Source organism: Trichosurus vulpecula, chromosome 4 (genome assembly GCF_011100635.1).
Source record: "Trichosurus vulpecula isolate mTriVul1 chromosome 4, mTriVul1.pri, whole genome shotgun sequence".
NCBI classification, from domain to species: domain Eukaryota; kingdom Metazoa; phylum Chordata; class Mammalia; order Diprotodontia; family Phalangeridae; genus Trichosurus; species Trichosurus vulpecula.
The window spans coordinates 35,430,787-35,447,893 of record NC_050576.1 but is presented as its reverse complement, the minus strand read 5'-3'; the positions used below and the strand labels follow the sequence as shown (position 1 = coordinate 35,447,893).

The 17,107-nt window shown below is 57.9% G+C and overlaps 1 protein-coding gene across 4 annotated transcripts in view; it reads left to right on the top strand.

Moving 5' to 3' along the window:
- PTPRF (protein tyrosine phosphatase receptor type F) overlaps positions 1-17,107 on the top strand; it is a 97,948-nt gene that overhangs the window by 34,743 nt on the left and 46,098 nt on the right. For 3 of the 4 annotated variants that reach the window (XM_036754783.1, XM_036754782.1, XM_036754780.1), the window contains exons 6-7: positions 1,615-1,803; positions 11,908-12,018. In XM_036754783.1, the coding sequence (XP_036610678.1) occupies positions 1,615-1,803; positions 11,908-12,018 (300 nt within the window). Of the gene's footprint in view, positions 1-1,614; positions 1,804-11,907; positions 12,019-16,435; positions 16,448-17,107 lie in introns of all 4 variants that reach the window. The other variant, XM_036754779.1, reaches the window with a different exon arrangement.

Sequence of the window (17,107 nt, the reverse complement as noted above, 5' to 3'; positions counted from 1 at the left end):
GCACTGCCCTTCCCTGACACCAAGGCCCCTTGGTCTTCTCGTTGGTGCTTTTGTGGGCACAGGCTGTGAGTGGTGACCATGTCCACAGCACACAGGGGGCCACAGGAGGGTCATTGTTTCCAGTTCGTAGGAGGAGTTTGAGAAGGACTCCCCCATAGCCTCCTGTGCTGTGGCTGCACCCCAGGGGCCCGCCTTGGGCCCCTGTGAGGACAGGATGGGGGTGGGGGGAGGGTCCGGTCAAACTTCTGCCAGTTAATTCTTGACAAAGTGGCTGGGGGTTCTCGGCTGCTGTTTTGCTAACTCTTTCATCAATGCCGGCGTTCAGCCACCATCGGAATATCGACCAGTCAAATCTGTGTTCTCGGCTCCAGTAAGTGCTGATGCCTTCAGTCTGGAAGTCTTCCGTTCTCAGGGATGTGGCTCCAGGGGAACTTTCCATGCATGGGGGTAGGACATCTCAGGGACTCCCAGGAATTCTCTGGGCAGCCAAGAGGCTTGGTGTGGGCTCTGAGCAAGCCCTGACCCTTGTGTCTGCTGAATGCCCACTGTGTGTGCAGGGTCCTGTGTCAGGCTTTGCAGGGAAAGAAGGTACACTTTAGAGAAGTGACTTCCCTGGGTGCTCATGGTGTGATGGGAGAACATGGGGAAGGCCCCCTGGGGAAGGTGGGGTGGGACTGATAGGAAACCAGTGTCTTGGCGTGGAGGTCAGGGCTTCCTGGAGGGGACGATGTTGAATTGGGCTTTGAAGCACAGGGAAAAGTTGGGCAGGTAAAGGAATGGGCTGGAGGGGCCTAGCCTGAGCTGCAGTGAAGCGCATTTGAGTCACCTGGGGCTGGCGATTGATCAGGCAGGAGTAGAAGGGATGAGGCAGGTGGTGCCTCAGTGTCTTCATCTGTCAGACGGCTGGGCTGAGGACAGTGCCAGTCCTTGGGGGTGGGCGAGAAGACAGACAGGAAATAGCAGATGTAACAGAGAGGGCGAAGGGTGATGTGAGGTTGGAGCCAGCTGGGGGGGGGGGGGCAGCTCTGGGCGTCCAGCCAAGGAGCTGCTCTATTCAGTGGGGGGATGGAAGGGGAGACAGGCCAGCGAGGGGTATCCAGGGCTGAGATAGGGGTGGGGATTGTAGGCTGCTAGCCTGGCTAACCTATGGACACCTGGCAGAGGTTTCTCCAGCCCTGGTAAAGCCAGTGATATCCCCCACCCTGGGCCCACAGAGGCAGGATGAGCTTCCCAGGATCCAACTGGGAAAAGCAGAACCAGGCAGCCAGCCTAAGGCTCGTGGATGGCCATGAGTGGGGCTCTCGTGGGCCCTTTGTCTCCCTGCCCTCTGGAGCTCTAGGGCCCTCCAGATAGGCTTTTGGATGGAGGAATCAGAGGTGGAGGGAACATGGTGCTGGATCCTGTTTGGTCAGATTTCTGGTCAGTTCCCTTTCCCTGAAACCTTAGCCCCGCCATTGGTGACAGCTTTCTCAGCCCTACCGTGGAGCCAGGCCGGGCCCTGTCCTCCTCACCCCCTACCCCCACCAACATACCCCTAGACTGAGCTCCGTGAGGACAGGGACCAGGCTCTTGGGGCCAGGTGCTCACCAGCGCCTCTGCTCTTTGTCCCCACAGAGAATCAGCTGCCTCATGGCTTCCCCACCATTGACATGGGGCCCCAGCTGAAAGTGGTGGAGAAGGCCAGGACAGCTACCATGCTGTGTGCTGCTGGGGGCAACCCTGACCCTGAGATCTCTTGGTTCAAGGACTTCCTGCCTGTGGACCCAGCTGCTAGCAATGGCCGCATCAAGCAGCTCCGCTCAGGTACGTGTCCCCACAGCCGTCTCCTTTGGTTCCCTGAAGGCTGCCCTGGGCAGTCATCTCACAAGCTGTTGTGGGCCATGCGTGTGCGTCCCTGGCGCCCAGCCCCCTTCCCTCAGCAGATCCCTGGTGCCAGCCTCCCCCACCACCCTCATCTTACTCCTTGGTAGATACCCACGCCAGAAAGGACAGTGACAGGCTGGGTGGGACCAACGAGTGTCCCTGTGCACCAGGATGGCGGTGAGGTGCTTGAGCCATCCTTTGGAAGGAGCCCAGGCCCCACCCAGATCCAAACCCAAAGGCCTCCCCACAGCTGTGCCAGGACCACGCAGCGTCCCAGGAGTCACGCTGCCTGGGTGCCGTGGGCACTCACCGTAGGACTGGCTGGTGGTCCTAGAGTGGGGGCACAGAGCCAGCCTTGCTGCATTTTCTGGTTTATGAGAACACACATTGGGTGCTAACCTTCCCCCACCATCCTGAACCCCAATGCCCCTTTCTCCTGCACTGAGGCTCTGCTGCTGTGAGCCCAGAGCCTCCATCCCTGGGCTGAATCAGTGTCTGCTCCCTTGTGATACTGTGGTCTCTATAGAGGAAGTGAGGAGGGGGTGGCCTGCCACATCCATGCCTCACAGGCCCAGAGGGTATGTTGGGCCAGAGGAAGCGTGGAGTAGTGTCAGAGCCTCCCCCTTCCCCCCAATGGCAAAGTCAGAGCCTGGTAGAGCAAGGCCCTAGTACCATTGGAAGCCCCACCTGGGCCAGGAGAAGCATTAAAGCTCCCTCTGCAGCTCTGGGTCTCTAAGCCAGAACTCCTGCAGCCCTGGGTGTCCAGACCAGACCAAGGCAGGAGCAGCATCAGCCTCAAGTGAGCAGAAGTCTGGGACCAAGTGTCCTGCATTACCCCTACGCTCCCCCGGCCCATCACCGGCTACCACTGCTACCACTCTGATGTCCAAGAAGACGATAGACAAAGGGCTGTGGATCCTGGGAGCCAGCCTGGAGAAAGGGGACTTGGAAGGCCCCACCATCCTTGCTGCTAAGCCTTCCGCCTAAGAGCCTCATCTCTTCCTGTCTCCAGTGTGTGTGCAGGGGCCCTCATGGACAGTGTCCCCTGGGCCTTGGCTCTTCAGAGCTGGCCTCCCTGTCCCTGAGGACATTCTCATCATTCTGGGAGGGGTCAGGGAGCAACAGCTGTTGTCCAGCCCTCTAGCAGCTCAATGTGGGCAGGCTCTGACCAGACTCTGAGCAGGGCTCACTGGGTCCTCCCACCCTGCCAAGGGGGCCAGGTGGGATATTTGCTTTCCCTCCCTCTGTGGTGGAGCAGGGAGGCAGCCCAGGCCCATGAGGCTGCCAGAAGAGTAAGGAGACCAGCTGGGACTACGCACCAGCCACTGTCTGGGCCATGGGGAAGGAATCCGCTCATTTAATTTAATTAAAACTCAACAAGATGGAGGCAGCTGTAATGCAGTTAATTAAGGCACCTGCAGTAAAGGCCTTGGACGCGGAGGTGCCTGTGCATCGCTTGGGTTTGTGTACTCTGCTTGGCTGTGCCACATGCCTGGCCATGCCACACTGTACCTGACCATGCCATGCTGTGCCTAGCTGTGCCACACCGACTACTGGAGGGACCCACCACCCTCTGTACTCTCTCCGAGCCCCTACCTGCAGTGTCCTGTGATGCCCCCAAGGGCAATGGGGAGCTCACAGACTGGCAAGGCAGCCCACTCCCACCCTGGGCCGGCTCTCATGGAAGAAGCCCTTCCTGCCATCCCTCCCAGATCAGCTTTGTTGCCGCCTACCATCCCCATGTCCCATTCTTCTCTTTGAGGCCAAATGGATACCCTTCAGACACTCAGGCCCAGCTGGCCTGGGCACCCTGAACCTTCTTGTCCTCCACCTCTTCCTCCCTCCCCGCCTCGGGCAGCCCGAGCTCAGGGGCTTTCCCCAGTCCAGCGGCCCTCATCCACTAGGCTGTCTTCCCTCCGTAGTCTCCCCAGCTGTCTTGGCCCAAGAGTAGCCAAAGGAAGCTGGAGGACTGCAGGGGCCCCCAAAACTAGGGCAGGGCCCTGATGGGCCATCCAGTCCAGGCTCAGACACAGAGGCCCAGAGTCTCACAGCCAGTATTCAGCGGACCCCAGGTTCAAAACCAGGCCTTTGACTTCAGCTGCTCGGCTCTTTCTACTTTGCCACCCCCTCCAGCCTCTTGGTGCCCAGGGCAGGTTTCGAGGCCTGGGATTTGTGCTGCCATCCCAGTCAACAGGGATGGGGGACTGCAGGAATGAAGAGGCCCCAGTCTGGCCCTGTACCCCTGGGTCTTGGGTCCTACCTGGCCCCTGCCCCCTCACATCCTGGAATCATTAGACCCCAGGAAGCAAAAGCAAAAGCAGAAGCAGCTGTGGCCATTCACAGGAACCAATGCCCAGACAGTGCGAGGAACTCAGCCAAGGTCGCACTGGGCTCCAGCAGTCCAGCCAGGATTTAAACTCTGGCCTTCTAACTGCAAATGCTGGGAGCTCTTCACTGCACCACACTGTCTCTGCCACATGTAAGAGCCCTCTGAGGCATCTGGTCAGAATAAATCTGCCTCTGTGTAAAAGCAGCCAGCCAGCCTGTTTGGAAACCTTTAGCAATGGGGAGCTTACCACCTCCCAGGCTGCCTTTCAGCCCATGTTTGGAGACCTACAGACCTTCAGTGACAGGGAGCTCACCACCTCCCAAGGCAGGCAGCCCAGGCCACCATGGGACACCTTGGACTGTCGGGAAGTGCTGCCATCCAGCCTGTATTTGGAGACCTACAGACCTTCAGTGATGGGGAGCTCACCACCTTCAAGGCTGCTTTCCAGCCTGTTTGGAGACCTTCAGCGACAAGGAGCTCACCTCCTCCCAGGGTGGCCCAGACCTCTGAAGAACAATTCACATTGTCAGGATGTGCTGCCTTCCAGCCTAAATTAGTCTTTGATGCCCTAGTGGTTTGGGCCCTTCTGTCACCCATGTGTCTCCTTTGGAGGTTGTCTGTCTTTGCCCTGTTGCAGGCCAGGTGGCCACAGAGGGTAAACCTCCATTGCTGGCTTTGCCTCTATGTTCCGTGGGATCTTGTCTGCAGTCTCTGCAGCAGGTGCTTCCTCTTGGCGACGCCCCCTCCCCATGGTCCCTGTACTGTAGACCTGGCCAGCCAGGGCTTACCTTGGCTCTCAGGAGCTAGGACAGTGGCTGGGGATGTGAGGTAGGAGTCCTGTTTGGAACCTTGCTTAGGAGCCACCTTTCACCTGGATCCTAGGAAAAGGCTGCAGGAGATGTGACCCTAAGATGGCCCCTGGGCACGGCTGGTGGGAGGGGGGAGTCAGTCCCTACCCCTCGCAGCACTCCCAGCAAGGTTCAGGGACCCACCCTGGGCCATGGGGCCATTAGTGGAAGAGTTGCCGCTGGAACCTCAGTCTTCTATTTCCTTCTCCATTCCCCCCCCCCGTCCTGCCTTTTGGATGTGTTTTATATAGCACGTTAAAAATGGGAAACCCTCAGATCAATCTTTAGAGGAACTTAAACCGATACCTCCTCTCAGTCAGTCATTGTTAATCTTCACCCATACACACACCCCTCTAGGGAGCAGGGAACCAGCAAATTTGGAGCAGGGAACCCCATCCCAGCCTCCCCTGGGTGCTCCGAGCTGTACTTGCCTCCCTCTCCTCCTTCTCTCCCTCCCTCCTCCATCTTTCCCTCTCCCTCTTCTCTCTTTCTCCCTCCCTCCATCTTTCTCTCTCATCTCTTTCTCCCTCCATCTCTCCCCAGTCTTTTCTCTCTCTCTCTCTGCCATGGGCACGTCTGTGATGTGGAAAGCTGAGGTGTGGTCAGCAGTGGTGAAAGGCTGAGTAGGTTATGGTCAGTTGTGGTGGGAGGAAGGCTGGAGAGGGTAGTGCCAGGCTGAGGCCTTGCAGAACCTCCTGGCTGGGGGCCCACCCTCCCTCACCTCTTTGGCAGCCCAGTCTCTAGCTTCTGCCAGATTGTCCCCCCCAGCTGAGGGGGTCTCCCATGCCCCCACCCTCACCCCTCCCACTATGGTGCCAGCGTTGTGCAGGCCACCTTTTGTCCGACTGCCTTTTTGAGTGGCTGAGGCTTGCTCCTGCCTCAGTGACCCCTGTTCCTGTCTGTACTAACACTTCTCTCTGATCTTATTTGCATCCACATAACCTGGCCAGGGGGCTCGCCGATCAGAGGTAAGAGTGCGGACTGTGGCCCCCATGCCACGCCACGCCATGCCACGCGCCCCACGCCACGCCGCCTCGCCTGTGTGTCACTCCATTTACTGTCTACTTCATCCCCGGCGCCTGCTGCAGCCCCGGGTCTACACTCACTCACCCATTTGTGTTAACTTCTTCCTGCCTCTTAACTCCTGTGGACTCCCCCACTGCAAGTATGAACAACTAAGGGGTCAGGGCTTTCAGGTTAGACCAGGCCAGGCCAGAGAAGGAGACAGAGGACTGGACTGGCAGTTCAGTGAGCCAAGCCCGCAGCCAGGCCTGCAGAAGGAACCTTCACAGGTTCCAACGTGCAGACCCCAAGGCTTGCCCATCCTGCAGCCCCCAGGGTAGGCAGCCTGACACAGTAGTATACAAATGAGGAAGCCAAGAGGGAAAAAGGACCTGCCCAGGGTCCCATGGTTAAGAAAGAGATTGGCAGAGCCCCAGTGACCATCCCTAGTCCTGGCCTGGGCGAGGTCAGTTCGGCCTTCTCCAGGACTCACCCTTCCCTCCCACATAGCCCGCAGCCATCTTTTTTCTCTTCCTCAGTCCCAAGGCCTTCCCTTTGTCCCTCAGCTGCAGGCCTCCTTCTCCCCTGTTGAGCTGACCCTGGGCTTAATCGCCCGCCTGGCCCCAGGCCTCTGTCTGCCCACCTGGCTTCAGCAAACATCATCCTGTGAGGCTGGGGTCTTGGCCCCTGGTAGCCAGTGGCTGGAGCCATCAGCCCCAGGTGGAGTGTCCACACTTCTCATCCCAGCTCAGCTGTCCCCATCCCACTCCCCACCTGGAACACCACATTTCTGTCCCACAGCTCATTGTCCATGTCATGGGGAGGGCGGGAGGGGTTGGTATGTCTCTGCCGGCCGCTCCGGAGCCTCAGCAGGCCCCTTTGCCCCTGCCTGCGTTGGTCTGAGCCCAGGTCTCCCCAGAGTGCCCGCTGGTACGGTAAGTCAGCTGTGGTGCCTGGCAGAAGGAGCCCGGGGCCCTCAGGCTGAAGCAAGGACTACAGTGTATTCTGGTATTATTGAGGGGGGACAGAGGCTGGCATGAGGAGCTGAGCCAGGACTGAAAGTGGCTCAGGAGGTGGATGCAGAGTCCTCGCAGCCCTGCTCCCCCAAACACCAGCCTTTCGGAGGGCCAGGTGCCCCCCAGCCCCTGGGTCCATGCTGATGGCCCCTGACAACCCAGTCCTCCTCTTGTCCCCCCTGCCCTCTGGACCATCTCCCACAAACCCTCTTCTGGATTGGTGGTCTCAGCCCTAGTTGTGTGTGGGGAGGCCTGGCCAACCCTGCGTGAGGGTCAGGATCCCAAAGATCTGCCTGGAGCTGTGTCCAGTCAGCTGAATCATGGGTCCATGGAAAGTCCTGCCTTTGGGTTCAGAAAGTCTCACTGGGGGAAGATGAAAAGACTGGAGCAGAAAGAGGCACCCTGTGGACTGGGAAGGGGGAAAGAGGGGAGCGCCAGCAAGGAAGGAAGGAAACGTGCATTTATTAAGCACCTACTGTGTACCAGGCACTCTGCTAAGCACTTTACAAAGATCATCTCATTTGTTCCTCGCAGAAGCCCTGTGAGGCAGGGGCTATGATTGTTGAGGAAAGTGAGGTTAAATGACTTGCCCAGGGTCACACAGCTAGGGTGTATCTGCCCTGTGGTGCCCCCTGGTGGCCATTGCCCCCAACCGAAACGGGCATCTGCAGTCCGCTGAGCTGATTCCAGGCCTCATCCTTGCTCCGTGCTGCTGTTGATGGCAATGCGGCTTCTGCCTAGGGCACGCCCTCCTTGGCTATGAGCTTTCCCAGTGCCCAGGCCCCTCCTCAGATTCCACATCCTCCTCACAGACCCCCATGTCAGGGCACCTGAAGGTCTGGCTTCTACTTTCCTCCTTTGGCCTTTTCCTTAACTTTCAGGCACCCACATGCGGAGGCCTCCCCTAGCCTCATGCCAGCCTTGACCTCTCTTCTGACCTTGCCTCCTAGGTGCCCCAACCCAAGCTGGCTCTTTTTCCTGTTCTGCCCCACCACGTGGTCCTCTCTGCCTCATTGTCCCCTTCAGGGTTTTTCTGGGTCCTCTTGCCCCTCTTATACCTGCACTGTTACTGAGCCCCTCCATATTTCCTCTGTATCCACCTCCTCCTGACACTTCCCCACCTGGACAGCCGTAGTGGCTTCCTTGGCAGACAACGGCCTTCCACTTCACACGGGCCATCCTTCCTGTCCTCTGGCTCTGCTCTGGTGTCACTCTTGTGCTCACAGGTCTTCTGGTGCTCCCTATTGCCAAGGGTAAGGGGCCAGTCTTCTGTTTGCCTGCCTGTGCCTAGGGGCCCTCCATCCCTGACTGGTTTCCTGCCTGCCTTCCAAAGCCAGGAGGCTGTCCTTGATTCCCGGGTCAGTGCCACGCTGCTTTGGGGCAGCGTCTTGGGAGTCTAAACCTTCCCTTGTAATGGGAAGCTCTGGGGACACGAGGCGAACCAGCCAGACAACACAGCCTACACACAGTCGTGGGTCACCTGGTGCCCTGAGTGCCCACAATCCTGGGTCCTTGGATGTTGCCCGAGAGGTTACATTTTCCTGGAAATTTGGGAGGGCCTGAGAAAGGCAGGTTTGGGAGCTGTGCTCAGGGGCTCTCTGGGGATGTTGGGTTCCCCACCCCACCACCATCCTGGAAGGGCTCTCTTTCCTCTCCAGTCCCTGGACAGTCTTGTCACTTGTGTGCACTATGGAGACACCAGCAACTTTGCCCACTTGGGCAAAGGGAAATAAACAGTCCCTTTGGGTCCAAATGGACCATGCCTTTAGAGCAGCTTAGCACAGGGCCAGGGAGATGGCCTAGGAGTGCCAGAGGCCAAGTCAGCGGGGACCCTGCCTTTAGGACTCTGCACCCCCAGCCTCCTCTTTGAGATGGAGATGGCTGAATCAAAATCAGCAGCTTCTGGTCCAGCATAGACCTGAGTAAGAATCTTCGTGGCAGCATCCAGTCAACCTTTGCTTGGAACAGCGGTGGGCAGCTCACCACTTCCAGAAGCAACCTGTCCCACCCAGGGAAGAAGTTCTGATCTCTGTCCAGCCTTGCCTCCTGGCTTCTGGCCTCTCCTGTTATCAGTCAACAAGCATTTAGTCGGCATTTATCGTGTTCTAAGGGCTGACAACAGAAAGAATGCCATTCCTACCCTCAAGGAGTTCCCACTCGGATGGGGGAGACTCCATGCCCACAGGCCTGTCTTCTGGTTCAGTGAAGATCCTGATGGAGACCAACTGCCAGCATGCTTTGGTGGGGAGGGAGCCAGGGCGGAATGCTCGGAAGGGCTGTCTTACCTATGGCAGCCCATCCTCCAGCCTCGTTTCATTTGGGTTGAACATCTTCAGTATGTGGATGAGGGTGCCATCCCTGGATCCCCATCTCCTCTTCCTCTTCCCTACTTCTCTCTTCTCCTTCGTGGTCCCAGAGCTAGTGACAGCAGTGGAGAAGATGTTGGGGCAGGATGGGGGAGGGGGACGGTCAGGGAAGCTGAATCCTGGGGGATGAAGATGAAGGAACCACTGGTTGGGGCCTGGACAGAAGTTTAGAAGCAGAGGTGGGCATGAGGACCCCAGCTGCCTCTGCCTCCCTGGCACCAGGGGTTCATATGAGGAGAAATGATCGTGTAGAAAGGTATCACCAAGAATGGCTGAACGAGTTGTTTTATATGATTGTGATGAAATGCTGTTGTGTTGTAAGAACTGATAAGCAGGATGCTCTCAGAGAAACCTGGGAAGACTTTCATGAACTGATGAAAGCCAAATGAGCACAACCAGGAAAACGTACCCAGTGACAGCAACAGTGTATGGTGATCTACTGTGAATGACTTAGCTATTCTCAGCGATACGAGGATCCAAGATGATTCTGAAGATTCTGTGGTGAAAGGTGTTCTCCGTGTCCAAAGAACTGGAAGAGCCTGAAGGCAGATCGAAGCAGGCTTTTTTTACTTCATTTTCCCCAGTTTTTTAATTGGGGTCTGTGTTTTCTTTTACAACATGACTAATGTGGAAATCTGCTTTGCATGACTACACATGTACAGCCTCTATCAGATTACCTCCTCAATGAGGGGGGTGGGGAACGAGAGAAAGAATTTGGAACTCACTTTTAAAAATGAATGTTGACAGTTGTTGCATGTAATTGGGGGGAAAATAAAATACTATTAAAAAAAAAGAAAAAATCCCTGAGGCAGGCAGGGTGACCTGGGCCAGAGCAGGGGTGAGGTTTCTGGACAACTGATACTGGCAAACCTAGAACCAGGATGAGTTCCAGGTCCAAAGGACAAAAGAGAAAACCAAGGAAGGAGGACCCCAGTTGGGGTCAAAATGTAGAAAGCAGGTCTGCTGTCAGGTCTAGAGGATCACAGGAGAGAAATCTCTGCCCTGAGCCAGCAAGAATCCCTGTGGCCTCAACATCTGCACACCAAAAGTCTCCCCTGGGCATCCCCGAGACCTCCAGGAGGAAGGCAGCAACGGAGGAGGCAGAGCCAGAACTAGGCAGGAGAGCTGGACTTTGTCCCAGGCTGTCACCGTGTGGAGGTTGCTGAGGACTCTGAAGAGGCTTCTGCAGGATATGGACTGCTGAGCAGGGAGCTGAATCAGTTTAAACGGCACGTCGTCCCTGCCCTGGCAGCAGCCCCAGCCCAGGCACCATAGGGGGAGGCTCTGGCTAGGCAGGTTGAGGCTTGATGTCTGCTACGATGTCCTCCCATCGGCTGTCTTGGAGCGGTGTAGCCTTCTCTGGGAGGTAGTGAGCTCCCCGTTGCTGGGGGTCTTCCAGCAGAGGCATCTTTGTTGAGGCAGGGGTTGCTCACATTGTTCTCACCCTTCTGAGATATTTCTGTTCTCTTCATTCTCTTCTCTGCCTCCTCCCTCTCATCCTTCAGGCCAGCTGGCCTGCCTTGGTCCTGCCTCTGGTTCCCCGACACGGACTTCTGTCCCCAGGGAGCTGGCCGGGCCTGACTGACTCTCATGGCCCTTTCCTCCCTGGCTGGGGGAGTTCCTCATTGCCTCTGGGGACTGGGGTTCAAGGGGCAGGAGCTGCCAAGCCCTGTGCTTTGGAGGCAGAGGAGTAGCCATGTTTCTTTTCCTGGGCATCTGTGGGCTCCTTCTCCCCCTAGCTGCAGAGCCCCAGAGCCAGACCATCATGCCATCTTTATTGCATGAGAGCAGCAATTGAGTCTATTTCTCCCCCTTCCTCACCCTTCCCAAGAGACCCAGACTCAGGCTGGAGCTTCCATTTGGTCTCCTGAATTATGTAAGGGGTCATGGTCGAAGCCCATTAGTCGCTGCTGAGGTTGAGGAGGAGGAGGAGGGGGCTGGAGGAGCAGGGGCCGAGGAGAGTGAATGGAGCCTGGCCCTCCCAGGCCCCCTGTTCCCAGCCTCTCTCCTCTCCCTGTGGTCCTCAGCTAGGCCAGCTGCTGTGCTCTCCTTGAGGGGCAGGGGTGCAGCAAGAGTCCTGGGCCACTCCTCTGGTGGTCCTCAGCCCAGCCCGCTGCCCTTCTCCTGGATTCAAGGTACAGTGTTGGTCCTACTAGCCGCTACACTCAGGATGCATGCTGGCCCTTAGTACCCCAATGCTTGTCCCTATTTTACTGAGGCTCAGAGTCAAAGGTAGGATTTGAAGACTCCTGATGCAAGGCAGGGACCCCTGGAAGGACCTAGCCCTGCCACCTCAGGGCCTGGGCCAAGGGGAACCTGCAAGTCAATCCAGGTTGGGCAGTCGGTGGGATCCTGGGGGCCGCCCGGGCCCAGGCTCCATGGGTGGTGTGCAATGACCTCGAGGGTGGGCCACACCTGTGACACTCCCAGCCCTGCCCTGGGTTACTCTCATGCCCTGGTTTTGTCTCTTTCTTTACACACAGGAGCTCTGCAGATCGAAAACAGTGAGGAATCGGACCAGGGCAAGTACGAGTGTGTGGCCACCAACTCTGCTGGCACTCGCTATTCGGCCCCTGCAAATCTCTACGTGCGAGGTAAGGAGCCCAGGCAGGCCCTGGTGGAGGACTCCGACAGCCTGCCATGATTCCCCTCCTCTGATGCAGCCATGCTCCTTGGCCTGGGCCCCTTGGAGCCAGCCCAGACTGGGCTGGGGGCGGGGTGCCATGGCCTTGGGCCCCCATCCTCTCGGTCATCCCTTGTCCCTCACACGTGTGTTTCTGCCCCTCGGGGCTCAGGTGCGTGAGTGTGGACTGGATGGGCCTTCGACGGGCAGGACCTCTCCATACTCAAGTCTGGGAGTTGCAACTTGGGCAACTTGGGAGTTGCCTGCTGGTGCACGGGGGTATGGGCAGGACTCCGGGTGAGGACACTCCCCTGAATGAGGTCTGAGGTGGGACCCAGGTGCAAGAGGCCTGGTGCTTGAGTCTCTTTTCCATACCTTGTTTGTGGCTACTCCCCGGGCCTTCCCTAGATGGTGTGCCCATCTGTCCCCACTCCCCAAAGTAAGGGAAGGTGCTTACTCTGGCTTCCAGGCCACGCTCAGTCAACAGGCATTTAGTAAGCAGGTCCCCCAGGACTGTGTTCAGAAACTCACAAAAACAAAATGCCCACTATGGACAAGGTAGCCCCTCTGCCCCTGTGTCAAGAGCCATCTATCCGCTTGGCATCTCAGCTGCACACTGCCCCAGACAGCTCCCCACCCTGTTCACAAACCAGTGATCGTCGTCCTGGTGTCCTTACTGTCTCTCACCCTTCAGCATCTCTCTGATGCTGCCACCCCGCTGCAGGCCCTCCTCACCTCCCCCCTGGGCCATTGCTCCACTTGCCTCCAGGCCAGCTTCCACTCAGTCCTCAAAGGAATCTTCCTAAAGCTCAGGTCCAGCCTTGTCACCTCCAGGAGCAAATATGAAATGCTCCTCTTATCATTCCAAGCTCCTCCATTGAACTGTGTCATTGATTCAGGTAAGGCCTCCTTACAGACAGGGCTTGTGCCTGGCCTTGGCGGGAGGCAGTTGCTAGGCGGTGCCTTCAGGACCCACATCTGCTCACGGTTCCGGCGCTCCCCCCACGAGTGTCTCGTTCCTCTTGTGGCTCACCTTGGGCCCATAGTCATACGTGTTCCTCTTGTGGCCTTTCCTGCGGAGACATCTCAAGTGGGCAAGCTCTGTGTCCAGTGGTCGGGGACCCTGGGGCACTGCATGATCACTGCAGGTAGGGTGGGAGCCTGCTGGGAGCGGGTCACCTCTCACCAATCCTTGCCACCAGCCAAGTGGGGACAAAGGGGCTCAGACGCTTCTTCATGCTGTGGTCAGAGGATGAGTGGCAGTACAGGGCCACTCTAGTCACAGGAAGGGAGCCGTGAAAGAGACAGGGAGAAGGCCCTGGGAGAGGGTGTACTCCCCGAGGGCCTGCTCCCTTCTCAAACCAGAAGGGCAGCTTTCCCAAAATCCCAGAGTGCTTCAGTCGTACCTGTGCCTGCCACACTCCCTACAAGTGGGCATCCAGTCTCTGCTTGAACACCTCCAAGGATGGGGAGTTCACCACTTCCTAGCCCGCTGCACTCTGCTCCTTATCTGTCTTGTCCCTACTGGAGAGTTTGGCTCCATCTTTCTCCCTGAAGGGGCCCAACCTGGCCACACATGCTGATCAGCCATGCTTGCCTGGGGACGGAGCTCACCATGGAGCTGCATCTTACGGCTGGGGCCCTGGGGAAGACAGCTTCCCTGAGTGCAAAGCGGACCGATCCCAGCTAGTTGCCTTCACTCAGCAAACGGTGCCCAGGAGGAAGCCTCAGGCCTGGGGGACCCCAGGCTGGGGCTGGCTCCTGCTTCAGTGAGCCTCCTCCCAGTGATGTGCAGACTTCACAGGACCATGGACTGACCACAGACTGTCCCCTCTCTGGTGACCGCAGTGATCATACACATGGCTAGGCCAGGAACATCCTCGACCCCGGTGCTCCAGGGGCCGTCCTGAGGTCCCAGTCCCTTCTCTGTATTTCATGTCTGTGCTGGGATTTCTTCCTGATGGCCCAGCTCCCTTGAGCAGCGTACCTCATGTTCTTTATCCTGAGGACTCCCGGAGGACTGGAGGCATCCCTTGAGCAGCCCAGGGCCAGATCCTCCCTAGAGCAGCTTATCCCAAGTGGACCAGCTGCAGGTCTCAGTTGTGGCTTGAGGAATCTTCTTCATGTCCCCCTTATGTACTGAGTAAAGTCCAGGCTCATGAGCCTGGCATTCAAGGCCCTCTATAATCATCTGCCTCTGGGTCAAGCTCACTACCCTCCAAGGCAGCCCAGCCTGCTCTTGCTCCTGGTTCTGCCCTCTATGGTGAGTCCCTCTACCATAGGATAGCCCTTCCCATACCTGAGTCTTGGCTTCCTTCGTCTGCTTCTCCCAGGCTATAGACTCCAGGCTCTTCCCCAGCCTGGCCACCATGCTTGAGACACTCCCGTCCAAAGATCTGTATCATGAACCTTGGGACCCAGAGCCACTCAGATAAGCTTTTCCAGCTGCCTCATCCGTCACACTGTTGACCAACTGAGTTTGTGGTCCACTGAAGCCTCCTGATCTTTGTCAGACAAACCGATGTCTCACCAGACCTCCTCCACCCTGTGCTTAGGAAGTTGGTTTTTTATCTTCATCCCTGGTGAATTTGATCTTTGAGTCAGCCCCTCTTCGTAGTCTGTCAGCCTTTTGGGTGCTGACTCGACATTTTGTGTGTTTGCCATCCCTCCCCCGCCTTGTGCCCTCTGCAGATTCTCTCAGGTTGTCTTGGAAGGCTCTTTACTCTCCTCGGCCTTTCTCCACCCTTGGGGTCCTGACCACTGTCTCCCTGCTCTTACTCTCCTTGGCCTTGTGCTGCATGTAGGAGACGTGCGATCAGCAGTTGTGGGGGTGGGGTGGAGTGAGTCTGGCTGAGCAGAGCCCCCAAAGCCCCGCTTCCTTTCGATATTCAGCTCAGATCTTGTTCCTCAATGGGGAGGCTGCTGAGACAGGTCTAGGACTGCTGGGGGAGCCACTCCCTCCCCCCTGGTCCTTGCCCATTTTCTTTGTAGAGGAGGCTTCCAGGTACGGGGCTGGCCTGTGGCAGAGGTGGGTCTCAGGGTTCAGGCAGCAAGTTACTGTGCACAAGGATTGGAGGAGGGAGGGGACTGGGCCTGACAGATGCCAAGACCAAGAAAAGGAGGAGGAGATGGCCCCTGAAAAAGGGCTTTCTGAAGGGAGCTGGGGCTCCGAAGAGCATGAGTGGAAGAGGGACCCCGGGGAATGGCCTTAGTAAAGGCCTGGAGTCAGGAGGTAGAGCAGAGGAACCAGCAAGGAGGCCCTCCAGCCTTCGGGTCCTGTACTCGGCAGTGTTGGCAGTTGGCTCACAGTCTGGATGACAGTGCAGGGACCTTGGCCTTGATATTGCCTGCTGGCCTCCTCCCACTCAAGTTGAAACATTGCCGCCATGCAAGGTCTCCCCTACTTCTCTGGGCACTCTGCCCTGCTGTGGGATCGGAGCCCTTGGACATGGACAGGTACGGTCTGTGGTGCCCTTTCCCAAATGCCGACTTGCCCACCCTGTGGCCTTTCCAGTGGTTGGGCTGCTCTCTCTGACTCTGGAGTCAGGGTATTCGAGCTTAGAGGCCTCCCCAAGCTGGTCCCAGCCTTCTCCACCATCCCCTGGTCCCAAGGCTGCCTTCCTGCCTCTAGGCGCACTGGCATTCCTGCCCTAGGGCCCCAGTCAGACTTTACCCTCCAGATGTGGCCTACCCATTCCTCTCTCCCTGTGGTTACAGCCGCCTCACTGACTCCCTCCCTTCCCTTGGGCAGGCCCAGCTGGGATCTGGTTACAACGGCTAGGCCACAGAGCCTAGTGGGGGTGAGGTCACTGGCACCAAAGCCCTCCAGGCCCACATCAAGCATGATGATCTCTCTTTTTCTCCTGAACAGGCCTGGGGGGCGGGGGGGGGGGGGGGGTAGGGGCCTGGGCCTGGGCCTGAGCTGTCTACATTTTCTTGTTGGGGATGGGCTGGGGATTTGTCCCACAGGCTCATAAAGGGAGATGTGCCAGGGACCCCAGGGGGCTCTTCTTCAGGTGCAGAGGAAGGGTCCAGCCCTTCTGCTTCCTTCTTCCCTTTCTCCCTCATTGCCACCAGCCTGGCCGTGCTCCCACGGGGGGGCCCCCCCTTCCCGGCTCCTGCTGCGAGTGTCCGCAGGGGCCTCGGCCCCATCCACCTCGTCCTCCATGAGTCTCCAGTCTGTGTGTGAGAGGCGCGGTCCTGTGTGCGTGTGCGTGAGCACGTGGGGTGGGGGCAGGGCAGAAGGGCGTCTCGTCTGTGTCGTCTCGTGGTGTGTGGACGGCTGAAGCTGGGTCTGTTTTTACTCTCTCTGTGTTTTTCCTTGTCTTTTTTTATTCCTTCTTCATCCTCATCGCACTCTGCCATCAACCCAAACTCTCATCTCTCAGATCAGCGAGAAGGTTGGTCTCTTTCACTTCTTATCTCTCCATCGACAGCCCCGCAGGTCGGATGGGACTTGGCCACAGGGACAGGGGAGCCGCCCAGCCTGGCTCTTGGGGCTGTGTTCCTTCTGGCCGGCCACCTGCCTGAATTCTGCCCGTCGGCCTGGGGCTGAGGATCGGCTGGGCCAGGCCAGGCCCATTGGGAGGGCTGAGGGGGACCGTTAGTTTCTCACCTGCCCCCACCACCCGACACCCTGCATGTTGCCATTGCCTGAAGGCCCCCCTCGGCACCCCCCACACACACCTCCTCTGCCTACGTACGCCCACATGTGTGACATCTGCATGCACCTCGATAGGGCTGGATGCTGCGCATGCTCTGGGCTGTGCCTCATAAGGACAACTTTCTGTTAAAATACCAAGCCAGCTCTGGCTGTGGACTTAGATACTGGGCTGGCCCTGCCCCCCCCCCCCCGCCCCCACAACTGAAGCTGAGGCCCAGGGAGAAACAGCAGCCCCCTGCAGAGTTAGCCATCTGCAGATGGCTCAGGGCTGCTCTCCTAGTGTAGACACTCCTGTGAAGCTGGCTTCTTCCTAGCCCTGAGAACCCAGCCCTAGGGCAAGCACCCTGGGGACCTGGTCTCTTCACCTTGAGGTCAGGCTCCTGATCTTTTTCTCCAA